The 16,802-nt window shown below is 40.8% G+C and overlaps 2 gene segments (V, D, J or C); both read right to left on the reverse strand.

Annotated features, from left to right (window-relative positions):
* Positions 1–7,054: 7,054 nt before the first annotated feature.
* Positions 7,055–7,788, reverse strand: LOC128106545 (T cell receptor alpha variable 23/delta variable 6-like). The segment is given in 2 exon segments: positions 7,055–7,590; positions 7,737–7,788. Coding segments are annotated over 2 exon segments (588 nt in total).
* A 7,026-nt stretch (positions 7,789–14,814) lies between these two features.
* On the reverse strand, positions 14,815–15,433 carry LOC128106553 (T cell receptor alpha variable 22-like). The segment is given in 2 exon segments: positions 14,815–15,206; positions 15,382–15,433. Coding segments are annotated over 2 exon segments (444 nt in total).
* Positions 15,434–16,802: the final 1,369 nt, after the last annotated feature.

The raw sequence follows: 16,802 nt of genomic DNA on the forward strand, positions 1-16,802 counted from the left end.
AATCCCCAGCACAGCTCCCAGTTTCCTCTCCATGGCCCCTGTCCAATTTCTGGGGTGTCTTCTCTCTAGCTCTGAGGGGTGGTGTCAAGTCTTGTGGGCAGACACACTTGTGCTTACACACAGCAGGTTCTCTTCAAATCACTGAGTGTCCTCTTTCATTTGAACAAGAAACCCCTCCCACCTCCACACATGACTGTGCAGGCAATTGCTCCACAACTGTGGAGAACAATATGCAGATCCCAGGACACTATATTTCTAATGTAACATTTTATATAAGGAGTTTGGGCAAAAAATGTGAGGAAGGAGAATTCATAAATGCAGAATACTCGTGTGAAAACTGATGGCTCCAGTGGATTAGAAGAGCCATGCAGAATCCTAGCAAGATTTTTTGATTTTTTTTTAAAAAAAGAATTTCATACAATATATTATGATCGTGGTCTCCCATCTCCCAACTCCCCCTTGATCTTTCGACCTCTTCACCCACCCAATACGTGCCCTTTCTTTCTCTCTCTCTCTTTAGAAAGGAAACAGACATGCAAACAAGCACACCAGAATTAAAAAATAATAAAGAAATACACACACCCAAAACCCAAAAAATACAAGAAGTCAGATAAATGTAAAATATAGATAAAAGACCAATAAGACCAAAACAGAAAAAGAGAAAACCAAACTAAGCAATATGATACAAAGCACTACTGGGTTCGTTCTCTCCTGGCCATGTACTCCTGGGCTTGGGACCACCCTTCAGTGTAGTTAATATACATGGTGAGAAAATCCTGGCATCTTAAATCATACAATGGGACATATCAGCGTGAAAATGCACTGTAAGGAATAAAAAGAATTTCTTGAAATTATCAGATCATCATGTGCATACAAAATGTTCCCAAGGACAGTTTTATTGGCCATAAGAAGAATGAGGCATGCCCGTGTTTTCACTATGATTTCTTTTCCATCTCTTGCCTTCTGCCCAGCTCTTTCCCACAGCTGTGCAGGAAAACACTGCTGATTCTGACCAGGCTGTGAATGCCTGTTCAAGTTCAGCAAGGCCCCCTATCTTCTACTTTTTCATATCTTATATTTCCCAGTTTTTTCTTAAGTAGTTATTCTTTTTCTTTCTAGTTTAGATTTATATATATATATATATATATATATATATATATATATATATATATATATATGATTTAGAGAAAGATATACATATATATTATATATGATATAAAGGTTATTGGAATAATTTCTATTTCTTTGAATTTGGGAAATTTTAAACATAAAACTAAAAAAAGAAAGCAGTGGAGACATTTTCTCTTGACTGTCCATCCTCATAATGCCCAACGAGATTCAATTTTGCTTACATCTGTTCAGAGAATTGTTCTTAAAATAGACTTACAAACACTTAAGATCCAGTGAACAGGCGCTAGATAGCTATGGTTTTATATAGAATGATTGAGAGCTAAAGATCCAGTGAACTCCACACAGTGACCCCCTACTCCTTGCTTTGTGGGTTGATTGCCTTATGTCTCTTCTTGGCTTTTCAAACCTCTAGGCAACTTAAGAAAAAGTAGTTTCTAGGAACCCTGCAGTGCCCCCTAGTGGACTGACAGCACTAACAAAAGTGACTTCAGGCCATCTCCACAAGTCTCATTAAACCAGCCCTTTACACTCCATCACTTCCTGGTGAAGAAAATGCAGATGGTCAGAAGACAAGACTGTATAGAGTTCTCAGAAGAAATAAAAATGACTTTAAAAATCTCAAAGTTATTCATCATCCTCAGCAATAAGGGAAATGCAGATTAAAATAACTTTGAGATTTCATCTCACCCCAGTCAGAGTATCTAAAATCAATAAAACACTTGACAACAAGAGCTGGGGAGGTGGTATGGGGGGAAGCAACCCATATTCACTCTTGGGAAGAACATAAACTGGTGTGGCTACTCTGGACCAGGTGTGGAAAATCTTCAAAACACTGAAGATGATTCTACCACAGGACCTAGCTGTGCCACTTCTTGGTGTATTTCCAAAGAACTCCACATTCTACTCCACAGATACGTGCTTAGCTATGTTCGTTACTGCTCTATTCACAGTTAACTAGAAAATGGAAACAACATAAATGTTCTTCAACTGATGAATGGATAAAGAAAATGTGGCGCCTATACATTATGGAATATTCTTTAATATAAAGAAAAATCACATTATAAACTCTGCAGGTAGATCAATGGAATTAGAAAAAATTATTTTGAGTTGACCAAGACCCAGAAAGACAAATACCACATACTCTGCAACTGAACTCCTAACTCCAATGGAAACTGTAGAGGCTCCTTACTCCAAATATTCAGATGGAAATATATAACCTGGAGTAACCACAGAAGCCAGAAAGGTATAAAGGGAACATGTGGTTGGGGAAGCAAGGCAAGCATAATTTAATGGGAGAAATAGGAAAAATTAGAGGAGGAAAAGGGAGGTCAACATAGGAGAGAGATGGAGGCGGGTGAAATTACAGTAACCACATTTTAAAAAGCTTTAAGGAATCATATTAGTATCTATTTGGCTAAAATTACACAAAATATGTAAGTATAGGTATATGTGTGCATACCTTTACATACATAGTTTAAATTAAATGTTTCCATCTGTGCTGACAGTACTTTTCCCAAGAGCCATAAATACCTTAAACAAACAAAAACCTCAATACCAGTCATGGGAATTCCTCATTCCAGCTGTTGGTCAGAAAATTTCAAGAGACTCCTAAAGCATTATAAACTATTACTCTTGACCTGATTGCATCCCAGAAACGTCACTGAGTCTCTATTGCTGATGACATTATGCAACACAGGACCCAAAGGATCCCAGCTTGATCTGACTGGAAGCCCGTCCTCCTGATAATTAATTTTCATGGTACCAGAGAGTGACATCAAAGTTTCCAAGGATAAGAAGCAAACAATTATTCTACCCAGCTGTTATGCCTATAAACTACAATCATCAATACGGTATAAAAACCTAAGGATGCAATATTAGTACTCATATGTTGATGACAACCAAAAGCTCTCTAATTGGACATAAGAAACAACTCAACAAGAAGATAATCAAGCTTGGTATTGGGAACATAGCCAGGGCTAGTGAGGTTAGGTATCTTGTAGGAGAAACTACAACCACCACCTTACTAAACATAGCATAATCCCTAATTACATTCTAAATATCTATCATTGTACCTGCAAATAAGTGTAGTCCTCACCCCTTATCAAACAATAACCACAACCAATAAAAATGCAGAGAACAAGTGATCATGTAGTGTTCTCCCTCAACTGATGTATGTGGTTGGTTATATGAGAATTACTTACATGAGACTAAGCCAGCCATGCTTAAAATGCTCTAAAGCCCCCAAACACCCATGAATCATATTTGGCACTCCTACATGAATCACAAAAATACCTGACAGCTGTGGATCAAACATGACAATCGCCTGCCTGAATCCTGCTTAACATTATTATCACAAAACTCAGATCAGCAAGGATAGCACAATTTAACTCATAAGCACTAGAGGGCAGCCAGGAGATCAGCTAAATATCAAAATACTGCACTTAGACCCCTAGTGGCAGAAGTTCAGGCAAAAACTCCTTCCTGCTGAGTCTCAGAAAGACAAATATTGCATGTGTTCTCTCATGCACAGGTCCTAGATTAATGTTTATATATACATAGCTATGTGGAGGAATGTCATTGGCCATAGAACCAGAAAAGGGGTAGGAACAAGAAAAAAGAGATCCTAGTGGAAGGCTGAAAAGGGAAAAGAAGCAGAAAATTACAGAGTATCCAAATACAGGTGGTATGATATCAGAAGGGGCTCAAAAGTGGGGTCAGAAAGAGGGGCAAAGGAAATGGGGGTACAACAGTAATGCTGGTGGTCACCTAGGATTTTGCAGAGTATGTTCCCTGTGACAAACAAAGGCCTGGATGTCTGGGAAAGACAGAAGATGAGCCTCAGAGGAGGAGAAAGTAAAACTTTATCCCTGAGGGATGGGAGACACCCTAGGCTGGGAGTTCACTAAACTGATTCTGAGCTGAGTCTTTTGTAGCTCTCTGGGTCCTCCTGTTTCCTCTGTTGGTCCTGTTTAAATAACCATACTTTACATTCTAGCCAGTTCTCTTCATCTTCTAGGAACTAGAAACTTCCTTTCTCAGGGGGCTGCTTATGCTTTCCCATCCACACATATCCCTCTCTCTAACTCCTTCAGAACTTAATTACTCTGGGTACTATTTCTTTAAGACCAATAAAAGTATTTAAGATATAAATAAAAACTATAAAAAATAACTACTTCCTTTTCTACATTTGGATTATGCTAGAACCTGATTTTCAAGGAAGGAAAATGCAAAGATTTAAACAAAGTCTTCACAGATGGTTGCATTTGAGTCAATACTTACAGGAAGTGCAGAGCATTACCATGCTGGGATTTGATGGGACAGCACTATGGGCAGGCTGGCAAAGGCAGGGGACAGAGGTCCTGGTAGGAAAATGTGCCCTGCGTGCTCCCATGATAACTTTCCCTCTGGTTCCTTGTACTTCACAGCCCAGGAGTGCAGAAGAGACTCCTGAGACACTCAACACTGCTAACAGTGATAACGGTCATTAGATCTGTTGATCCTTGGGCAGTGTTTAGGCTTGGCCTCTTTTTCTCCATTCTCTTAAAGACAGATACATCCAATAATGTCACCATTACTGAGACATCCAGCCACCCTGCTCTGGGCCACTGCTTCTAACACACACACACACACACACACACACACACACACACCCACACACACACACACACACACATTAGGAACTATTAGGGTGCTACATTCTGGCTGACAATAAAACTCAGAGGTACTATTCAAAGTTGGAGAAAGCTGTGTCTCAATCCTGAACACTAAAATTGAGAAAAATAAGAGCTGTCAGATAGAGGTTATTATGTCTGCATTAGACAGATTCTGAACTATGTTTTGTCAAAGAGGACCACGTGAGCACAGAGTAATAATAGTGTGCGATCAGACTGAGCAGCATGGAAAGATTCTATTTCTTAAAAGAAAGTAAAGAATTATGCATTTTAAAAATTATTTCCCAGTGTGTGAACGAACTTTCCAGCTGTTTAACTTTGTTGTTGTTTTATTTTAGATAGACAGTAGATGTTACATCTGGTGACCTAAAACTGGCAATCCTCTGCCTCAGATTCACATGTCACTTAAAACTATAGGGCAGTGCCACTGAGTTCAACTTGAGTAAATATTAACACATACAACTGAAAACAAATGTCAAGGTCATAGGATGTTAGAGCTCATTCATTTTTTTAAGCTCTTTAAAAATTGTCTTCCTTGTTGACTTATATTACTTCTAATGAAGTATCAGGCATTTGTTCCTCAGAGTAGAGAGTATAAATTTTACATGTGTTAAAAAGATTTCGTTGTTTGATTTAGTGGGTTCTCTAAGTGCATATTGCCTTCCCTTGTCTTCCTGGATTCTCCTGCCAAAACAAGAGCAGTGGCCTTCAGAACCCATGAGCTCTGAAATTTCTTTGCTGGTTTTTAATTTAGGAGGTCTTGCTAAAGTCACTGAGAGGCATTGAAGTTTTGGATCATTATTGATTAGGACCCCATGTGACGTTTTGTGTCATTTAGTGTTTTAGTTGGACTGGGAGCTCCAAAGTTCCACGCACCCACATGCACAATGTCCACCCTCTGTGACTATGCAGTGGCTCTCTTCATCTCTCTGACTAGCTTTGGTCTGAAGTCTGCTTTCTCAGGAGTTAGACTTACTTGGCCTGCTATGAGGGTGCTCTAATTGTCAGTTTTTGATGTTCTTGTTGAAAGGAGATGTTTCTTGGAGACAAGATAATTGGTATTGTTTATTGATCCAGCCAGTTAGCCTGTGGCTTTTAGTTGGTGAGTTGAAGCAATTTACTATTTTTTTTATTATTTACAATTTATTTAATGTATTAATGCCATTCAAATACAGGGTCTGAACATTATGCAGCTGATCATGCCAGCCATGTTTGCCATGAGGCACCTGTGCTCATGATGCATTGGTGGCACCCCACGGCTTCTACTGGTTCCTGGGATTAATGTGCGAGCAACACTGCTATCTGCTCTTCTGTACAGTCAGTGGAACAATTCCAGCATGCTTCCCTTTCCTAATCCTACTATCCTGCCAACAGAAAAAAACTAGACCTAATTGATACCTATACACATCACTCTATGGTAACACATGTCATTAAAGCGTCTGTGTGGAGCTGGGTTTTAGTTTTCTAAGAGAGAGTTTCACCATGTTGCTCAGGCTAGACTCCCAAGCTTAGGCTAAAGCATTCCTCCTGCCTTGGCTTGCTAGGTTGTTAGGGCCAACACGATCATCGACTATGTGGCATGAAAACATTTAAATTCACAAACTAATAAAAGTTTTTTTTTCCAGCAGAAATCTTGTCAGAATTTATGCAGCATTGTGTGAGCAAACCCTGCAAACGGTTAGGCAATGAGAAGTCCTGTGTCCATTTTGTGCACTGCTAATGGCCATAAAGACTGCAGCTGCTTCTGTTAGCTAAAAATATTTATATTCCAAATTTTATTTTTTTCATCTATGAAATATACCTGTTAAATCATTTCTTTAGTGAAAATTATATACTTTCATAATAAGAGTAAATTGAATTCTTCTTCCCCCACTGATGACATTGGTCGACTGTAAACACACCTGCATCCATGTGAGTGGCTCCTGGTTTACATACTTGAATTTCTTGAAGGTAAATGGAAATATAAATGGAAAAACAAAAGGAAGTAGAAGAGGTTCGAGGTCACATGAGTCCCCACTTCCCTGGTCATCAGAGGAAATGGAGGTAATAGACAATTCTATGTGATTTCTATCACATATGGTACAAAGTCTACCCACATTGGGCTGTAATAACCACACACTAATAACACTGTTGACGAGAGTGTAAGGAGATGGGGACTCATAATTTACAGTTGATACAAACCACCCACACAGAGAACTATTTTTGCAACCACTCAGGAAAACAAGTCAATTAAACTAGTTAAGGAAATAGGTCTAAAACTCTACTGGTGCCCGAGGAGCAAAGGGAGACTTATTTCCCCTTGGTCGGTCTGTGGCCTGAATGAGTCTAATCCTTACATTCACTGTGTCACCTGTCACCTGTTCCTGCAAATGAAAACCCCTCTGCACCTCTGCCAGGCTCAGCACCACAGCAGAGTTTTGCTGGAGCCTCAGCTGCGGGTTTGGGTGTGGGCTGCAGGTGCCTGGAGAGCACTGTGTACTTGCTGCACAGAAGTAGATGGCTGAGTCTCCAGGCTGAGAATCTGTGATGTGCAAGGAGAGCTGTTTATCACTTTTCCTGAAGAAGACTGTGAATCTTCCATCTTCCTTTTTATTCGACACGGATCGTATGGCTATCAGAAGTGTAGGGCCTTCACCAGGGAACTGCCGGTACCATGGGAAGTAGTCAAATGCGCTGTTCTCATAAGTGCAGTTCAGAACTGAAGTCCCTCCTGCCGAGACTGTCAGAGATTGGGGACTTTGTCTCACCTGCTGCTGGTCACGTCTGTCCTGCTGCTGGCCACTCACCCCTGTGCAGAGAAATAACAAATGTCATTAGGTTGCCAGGTTTGTACTACCTGCTTGTAATTTCAGCATTCGTGATTTTGTCCTGTCCCCAGTTCCCTCATGTCTCCACATTAATTACACATCCTGAATTTTCTCTTCTGTGACTCACAGGCTAGGTGAAGGGCCAGGACTAAAAATGATGCTTTCAGGATCTTGTCCATTCCTCCCACATTGAAGCTTGAGGAAACTCAGATGGTCTTTTATCTTGCCCAGAATACAGACTCTAACTTCACAGACACCTTAGTTCTTTCAACTGGCTCCACCCCTCACAAACACTTTGTCTAAGGTTATTTATGACATAGAAAGCACTTCCCCATTTTGTTCAAATTTAGAATCACTGAAAATACAGTCATTGAGAATCAGAAATGCCCTCCTCAGAAGTCTACCCTTCTGTAGGTAGAAATGTGTGTTGATATAGCCACCAAGAATAGCAGTATGTATTTTCTGAAAGATACAAAGAAAGGAGAGAGAGAGAGAGAGAGAGAGAGAGAGAGAGAGAGAGAGAGAGAGAGAGAGAACGAGCAATGATCCACTTAAGAGCATTTATCCAGGGGAACTGAGGTCCTATAAGAGAGACACCTCTGTTTGAATGTTTATTACAGCACCATTCATGGTTGCCAAGATGAAGGCATGGCCTAGGTACCATCTGTCGATTGATGAATGAGGAAAATATTGCCCATGAAACAAAAGAGTAATATTCAGCCACAAGGAAAAATGAATTTGAGCCATCCACAGGAAAATGGATGGTATTGAAAGCCATGTAGAGAAACACAACACATACGTGTTTTCATATGTGAAAACATTTAAAAAATGAAGAAAGAAGGAAATAAAATGAAAGTAAAGATGATCTGAAAACAGAAGCTAGACAAATGAGAAGGGGGAGTGAGGACTCGGGGAAGAGGAGAGGAAAACAGAGGTTGAAGGAGAGATGAATATGAGGAAATCACTACAAATGTGTATATTAGAATTTTACAACAAACCCACTAATTTGTACAATTAATGTGTGCTGATATTGTGATAATTATAATATTAAAGAAAGGATGAATTTAAAATTTTCTCCGTTGTAGAAGCTTATACACAAACATACACAAAAAGAATTAAAATGGAATTACCCTATTATAAGGCAAAAATAAGCCTACTAGACAGCACAGGGTAACAAATGAAAATGTCAGTGCCAGGAATGGATTACCACTTCTGGTTTTTAATTCGTTTGCTTTCTATTGCTAAGATAAACATAATGACCAGAAGCAACGGAGGGAGGGGATATTCATTTGGTTTGCATTTCTGATCACAGTCTATTACTGAAGTAAGCCAAGTCAGGAATTCAAGCTGGAACAGAGGCAGGAAACATACATGAAATCTGCTCACTAGCTTGCTCCTCCTGACTTGCTATTCTTGTTTCTTATACAACCCAGGACCTCCTGCCCAGGGATGACAAAGCCCACAGTGGGCTGGGCCCTCCATGTCAATTGTTAATGAAGAAAATGTCCACAAACATGTCTCCAAACAATTATAACAAATAAAATTCTTTGATTGAGGGTCCCTCTTCCTGGGTATCTCTAGTTTGTGTCAAGTTGACAAAAATTAACCATCACAACTGACCCCTTGTCAACCTGGCACATAAAACAGCATTGTTTAGCCATAATCTAGCCCTTTTTGTTGATACACAAGATGTTATTTTAGTATCACAATATAAACCATAGTATAACTTTTAAATAACCAGTCTTTATTTACACTACTGTGTATTACTCAGCTATTAAAAACAATAGCATCAAGAAATTTGCTGGCAAATGGATGGAACTAGAAAGATAATTCTGAGTGAGGTGACCCAGACTCAGAAAGACCAACATGCTTATTTATAAGTGGATATTATCCATTGTAGTAGATTGAATGTAATTGGCCACCATAATATCATAGGGAGTGTCATTATTAGGAAGTATGGCCTTGTTGGAGGAAGTGTGTCACTGTAGAGGCAGGCTTTGAGGTCTCATATATGCTCAACTCCCAGTGAGTCAGTCCACTTCCTAATGCCATTTGATCTAGAAGTAGCCAGCACCATGCCTGCCTGTATACTGCCATGTTAGCTGACATGATGATAATGGCCGGAATGTCTGCAACTGTAAGCAAGCAACCCCAATTAAATCTTTTCCTTATAAAATCTGGCATGGTCATGGTGTCTCTCACAGTAATAGAAACCCTAAATAAGACTGCCATAAAGTAAAGAATAATCATGCTACAATCCACAAACTCTGACAAACTAAATAACAACTAGGGTTCAAAGGGGCAGAGGAGACCCATGAATCTCGCTATGAAAGGGAAATAGAATAGACCATCACTTGTGGGCAGGGGAAGGGTTCTAGATGGGGTCTAGGAACAGGAGGTATCAGGTGGAGGGAGGATGGAGGGAGAGAGTACTGTAAGAGAAAACTGGAAAGGGGGAGGGATGCATCTCGGGTATGAGCTAGAAACCTAGTGTAATTGAAACTCCCAGGAATATATGAGGGTGACCCTAGATAAGATTCCTAGCAATGGGGGATACAAAACTTGAACTGATCACTTTTAAGCAGGCAGGACTTTGAGTGGAGGGATTGGGGTACCAATTCTGCCACAAAACCTTAGACAAACAATTTGTCCTCCCTTCAAGATGTGTTGGGCTCAAGGTCACACAGAAATTGTAAGACTGGCCAACTAATGACTGGTCCAGCTTGAGACCTATACCACAAAAGGAATCCCACACCTGACACTCCCTGGAGGGCCACAACACAGAGGCTGGATGGCCCAGAGACCTAGAATAGAACCAAACACAACTGGCAAAAAAAAATAGTCAATGAAATGATTCCTAATGATATTCTGCTATCCTCATAGATTGGTGCCTAGCTCAATTGTCATCAGAGAGGCTTCACCCAGCAGCTTATGGAAACAGAGGCAGAAACCACAGCCAAACATTAGGTGGAGCTCAGGGAATCCTGTGGAAGACTGGGAGGAAAGACTGTAGGAACCGGAGGTGTCAAGGACACCATAAAAAAACCCACAGTATAAACTGACCTGGGCTCACAGAGGCTCATAAAGACTGAACCAACAACCAGGGAGCCTTCATGGGTCTGATCTAGGCCCTCTGCATATATGTTACAACTGTGTAAATTTCATTGTATTCTTCTAAAATAAAGACCAGGTTAACTAAATCTAAGAATATACTGGTGGAAAAGAAATTTGAAGTTAGTGAGATTACTCTGGAAATGCTTTGGTCTTCAGATGAGTGAGAGAGTATGGAAAACATTCTGTAACTTTCACAGGTCACACACCTTCAAGAATGCAACATTTTGACTGGTCTCATCCTGAGTTTGAGTAAACATTTAATACTGCCTTCATATTTAATTTTATAGATCTAATACACGTATTAAAATCAGTTTGGCTTTATATGTTGATATCAACAAGGCATCGAGTGGAAGTGGAGAATAAATGAAACATCATCTGCTAAAGTAGAGAGCCTCTGCACTGTAAATAATAGGCATTAAAGGACTATGGGGAAGCTACAGCAGAGAGGGTTGTGTTGTATATGTGACGTCATCACAGGTTTAATCTCAGCCCAACAGCAGGCAACGGTCATTGTTCCACAGTCTCCAAGAAAGGCCTGAGGATGTAGTTCAGTCAGTAGAGTGCAGCTATAAGACCCTTGTTTGGCTGCCAGCACAAAAAAAAAAAAATGGACATGGTGCACATACCTGTAATTCCTGCACTTGGAAGTAAAGGCAGGAAGATCAGAAATTGAAAGATATTTTAGTTATGTAACAAGGTTGAGGTCAGTCTTGTTACCTGAAATTGTCTCAGAAAAAAAAAGAAAGAAAGAAAGAAAGGAAGGAAGGAAGGAAGGAAGGAAGGAAGGAAGGAAGGAAGAAAAAGGAAAGAGAGAGAGAGAGAGAGAGAGAGAGAGAGAGAGAGAGAGAGAGAGAGAGAGAAGAAAAAAGAATAAAATTCTATCTAAACAAATTATACATCAGCATCCTAGCCATTTTTTGTTCCTCATTTTACATTTTGGTGTCTTCTCTTTTTCCTTTACTCCCTTCAGTCAGACATCTATCCAGCATACACTACCTCCATCATCTATGGTGAATATATTCCATGATGTTTCAGACATCAAATAGTTTAGCCTCAAATCACAAATAGTGCTGAAAAATACACACACATTATTTTCTCCTGTACATACATATGCACCTCCAAAAAGCTTTAACCCTTTCACTAAAAAGAAGTACATGAATTTCAGCACCACACAGCACTGATACCTGCACAGTCGTTCTGATGACACAGATGGCTGCTCAGTGAAAACAGACCAGTGGCATGGACAACAGGGGATGCAGAACAAAGATGATCACAATTACTGGTGGAGGATTTCTGATACTACCAGGAAGGACAGGTATTTATATCAAATGGACTTCTTATTTCTGAAGTTTTCATTAGATATTAAAATATCAAATAACTGAAAATTGGGACTTGAAAACTTAAAAAGTTAAACAGGGTAAGGAAGAAATTCTGTGTATTTGCGGAGTGCCTAACTGCCTACTGTATAGTAGTGCTCGGGTGTCTTTCATGGCACACACTGTTCTAATCTTCATTCTAGTCTCAGCACTCAAGAACAGAAAACTGAAGCCTACCGAAGACACCTGTGTCTAGACAAGACGATGAAGGAAGGGTGTGGACACTGCTTCCTGATCCAGTCAGAGAAGATCCTGATGGAGGATAATATTGAACTGGCTTCAAATCATGAGTAGATTTCCCAGTGGAAAGAGTATACACCATAATTCTAGGCACAGGTCATATCACTGTGTCAGGAGATTGTACCAAGTGTGGGTGACAACCTTAGAAATGTACATTAGAGAAGGTAATGTGGCCTGGATTTTGAAGTATAGCACGTACCTTCATAGTGTTCACTTGCAAATTCCTGTTTGTCCACACTATGGGCCCAGGATAAGCAGGTATAATATAGATAAATGGCTAGGCAGATACATATTTTCTTCTCTAGTTAAACTTAAGCAGGAGATAATGGTTTAGTTGTTTTAAATAATCATCCCTAGCTTAGTGAGAGTGTGTGGAAGAGCCATAACCTTTACCTGCTCTGAAGCAGCACTGCCCCTCTGTGGACAAATGAGGTCTTCACTCAACAGCGTCCTGAGCTTAGACACCCACACCTTGAAGAAAGGTATTGACTCTTTGGAGCCAATATTTTTGAAATGGAAAGCGATTGTGTCTTTGTTGAGGTCAGCTATAGCCTAGTTTCTCTCTACCCCTTCCAGACTTTTCTCCATGCATCCTCATGATTCCCCATCTTTCTGTTCTACCTAAAACTACTTCATTCTACGGAATGAGAGAAGCCAGTCATAAGACAAAAAGAGATGGCAACGCTTGTTATTTACAATAAAGCTTATAAAATAACCAAATGTTTGGATTTTATATGAGTCATATTTTATTGACCACTTATATAGACTGATTGTACAATGGTGATTATTAAACCATAAAGTTTATTTTTCTTTCACTCACTGTTATCATTTCTTTTATTTTTGAGATTATAATATATTCATATCAATCCCTCCTTCCCAAACTTCCTGAATTCCCCTCTTTGCTCTCTTTCAACTTTTTGGACTCTTCTTTCTTAAATGGTTGTTACACATGTATGTATAAACACATTTATTCCTAAATATATAAATACAACCTGCTCATCTGTACAATGTTACTTGTAAGCATAGTTTCTAGGCTGACCAGTCTGTACTGGTTAACCAATTGGTAAACTCTTCTCTGGGAAATACTGTTTCTCCCACTACCACCATTCCTTAGGTGCCAGTACTTCATTGTCTCCCATTGCGCACTTTCCTCCACCCACTTTAGCGTGTCTATTGTGTTGCCCTTGTTCAGCTCATGCTTAGGCAGTCATGCTGGTGAGTCTTCATGGGTGTAGCTTCTGACATTCTTAGGAGACACAATTTCACAGCAAACTCCTCGATCTTCTGGTTCTTATCATATTCCCTCCTCTTTTGTCAGTGTTTCCAGATCCTTAAGTGCAGGAGTTACACTGTAGAGGTCGCCACTGGGACAAGACTCTGCAACTACGCATCTTGATTGGTTGTGGTTTTCTGCAATGGCCTCCATCTGTTAGTAAAGTCATGGATCTTGGAGGAGAACCTACAACCAGAACTTTACTAAACCAGCACAATCCCTAACTACATTCCAGTTATTTGTCCTTATCACACACACATTCCTTTGCACAGGGTCTGCTTATCTGGCTCATTTTAGAATGAGTCGTCCATTCTCTTTTACTGTGGTGTAAGACTTTTTAGATCTTCTATTTAACGTTATCTGAACAAGGTGTATGTTTGAGTACTTTCTCATAGCCGTTGTTCTCTTGTTTCCTTAAAGACATCAGGTTAACTTCAAAGCAATGATGAGTAAAGTTAAATATATGAAAGGGTAACTCAAAATAATAAATTAGAAGATTCAATACCTTGAATATCCTCAACATCTTCTATAAATTCAATAAAATGGCACTAAAACTCCAAGCACCATTTTTTCTAACTAATGAATTGAATGGACACCAGCCCACTGTAGGTGGCACCGTTCTGTGGGAAAGAGTCCTGGGTCACATAAGAAAGCTTCTTAAGTGTGAGTCTGTGAGTAACCTAGCTACAGAGTTCCTCCATGATTTCTGTTGTAATCTCCTGTTTGAGTTCCTGCCTTGATAACCACCAGTGATGGACTGTGATCTGGAAGTGAAAACTAAATAAATCCTTCCACCTTCTAAGTAGCTTTTTCTCAGAGAGTTTCATCACAGCAACAGAAGAGAAACAGAGCATCCAGCTGTCTGCACATTCTGTATCTTCCATGACTTGACGTTCTTGCTCTTGCTACAGTTTGTTTTCTGCTCACTGACCCTGACCCTGTCCACAGCAGGGTCACCTGGAAGCCTGCCTTTGCCTTTCATTCCCTTTCTCCTCATCTTTTGTGAGTTCAGCACACTGGGGCTTAAATGATCACATTGTTTCTGTCTTCCCATCAGCTTCTTAGTTACTTTTAAGATGGGCATTTATGATTCAAGAGGGATTATATATATTGAGAATTTAAAGACCCAAAGCCTTAATCTACATGGCCAAAAGCTTATCTGAGGTTAAAACTCAAAACTCTACCTATACAGAAAAGGGATATTAAATCAAGCAGATGTTCTGTGATGAAATTCTGATGTCTTGTGACTGAGAAGGGCCACGCCCACTCAGCTGAAGGTTTGTGTACTGGCTGCAGGTGTGTGGGGAGCACTGTGCACTCATAGCACAGAAATAAGTGCCTGAGTCTGTGGTCTGGGAGGAGGAAATGTACAAAGAGCTGTGACGTTCCCGAGTGACTGTCGTGGACGTCAGTCTTCCATTCTGCTTTGTTCCAGAAGGATTGGAAAGCAGGCTGACGAGGCGTCCCCCAGGACTTTGGTGAAACCACTGCACTTGGGCTACTATGATGGAAAAGTTGCACTGCAGCTCTGCACGCTCTCCCTCCTGCAGAACCAAGGACACAGGACTCTGCTCCACTTGTTGACCTTTCACCCCTGGTTAGAAACAGAGAAAGAGACACAGATGGGGTCACTGAGCATCCACAGAACCCTGAACACACCCCATGTTCTCTGAGAAGGTGGGAGCTCTGCAGGACTCCTGAGCTGCTTCCCCACCCTCTATGTGCTGACAGCATCCTCTCTGTCCCTGAATGTGGACAGCCAGACTCACAGCAAACCTGGGTGCACAGCAGCCCCAGCAGAGAGCACAGCAGCCTCTTCATGGTGCTTGTCTGGCTGCTGGAGACAGAAGCAAGGAACCAAGCCCTGGGCTGTGGTGTCAGGATGGCTGTTGAATGTCCCTCCTCCTGCAACCAGTCAGCCCCACCCAGGAACCCTGCCAGGCCAGACACTGCAGAGTTCCCTCCCAGCCTTCTGAGCCTGAAGCTCCTCCCAGACCAGACCTGCCTGAGAGTCTGGTTGGAGTGCAGTGGGGGGAAAGGACATTTTGAGATGACCCTGGGGTTGTATGGAGTTAGGGATCCAGGAAGCAGGAGAGGACCAGCCCCTCCTAAGGAGAACAAGCCCCAGCCCCACAAAGCCTGGCACAATCAACTAAGAAAAATCAACTAAAGGATTAACTCAGGAAACAAGAGCATCTTCTGACTAAAGACCCTTTACTGTGGCTTGAGAGATGGCTCAGCAGATAAGGGTCCTTGTCCTTCCAGGAGGCCTTAGTTCTCTCCCCAACATCCCCACGGGTGGTTCACTGCTGCCTGTAACTCCAGGGGACTTGATGTTCTTTTCTGTCCTCCTCAGAACCTGTGCACATGTACCACATATTTGCACAGATCCACTCTCCTACACATTTTTAAAAAAGAAAAACAATCTTCACCTGTGAAATAACTCAACTGAAATTACCACAGTAGAAAAAGAAATGGGAACATAAATATAAAGTATATGGTTTATGGTTTTGGAATGCATTTTAACAATTGGAACACTCCTGCAACAGTCAAGGTTGGCTGTAAAAGTTGTTTAAAATATGACCATATAAGAAGGAAGTAGATTGGGGAAAACCAATATAGGAGTCATGTGTTCCAGAGTGACAGGGACAGCAGCAGTGGTGTGCTATTGCACATGGTGACTGCTTAGAATAATGCTCTTGAGTTCATAGCAGTAGAGGAATGCATTTGAAAGTTTTCACTATAGAGACGATTGCTTGAGAAATGAGACTGGAAGTGAAATGTAGACACACAATCTCCTCGAAAATAACTCACAGCCAACCTCAGGCCATCTCGGCCCATTGGAGTGTCAAAGTACTAGAGCAACCACTGTCCTCCAGTCCTATAGGATAACTTGGGTAAAATTTCGACAGAGGTTTAAAAAATGCATAATTTTTTGCCTAAGTCAAAATTCTACTGAAGGAGAAATCAGATCTTTGCAAAATGAGAAACAAGTAAATGACAACAAAGAGTCCCATGGGAATGAACACTTCCCAAGACTCCACTTTCTCTCTACTGTTGACCTCACTGAATGTGTCAACTCCCTGAGAGTGTTGGAGGCTGGGGCCCTGGTCTCTTACTCAGGTGGTTTATGTCCAGCTCTGCCCTTGTGACTCAGGGCTCAGGAGCACCCAGCTATGCATTCAGAGGA

The sequence above is a fragment of the Peromyscus californicus genome, unplaced genomic scaffold (assembly GCF_007827085.1).
Source record: "Peromyscus californicus insignis strain IS unplaced genomic scaffold, ASM782708v3 Scaffold_12__1_contigs__length_115047231, whole genome shotgun sequence".
In the NCBI taxonomy this organism is placed as follows: Eukaryota; Metazoa; Chordata; class Mammalia; order Rodentia; family Cricetidae; genus Peromyscus; species Peromyscus californicus.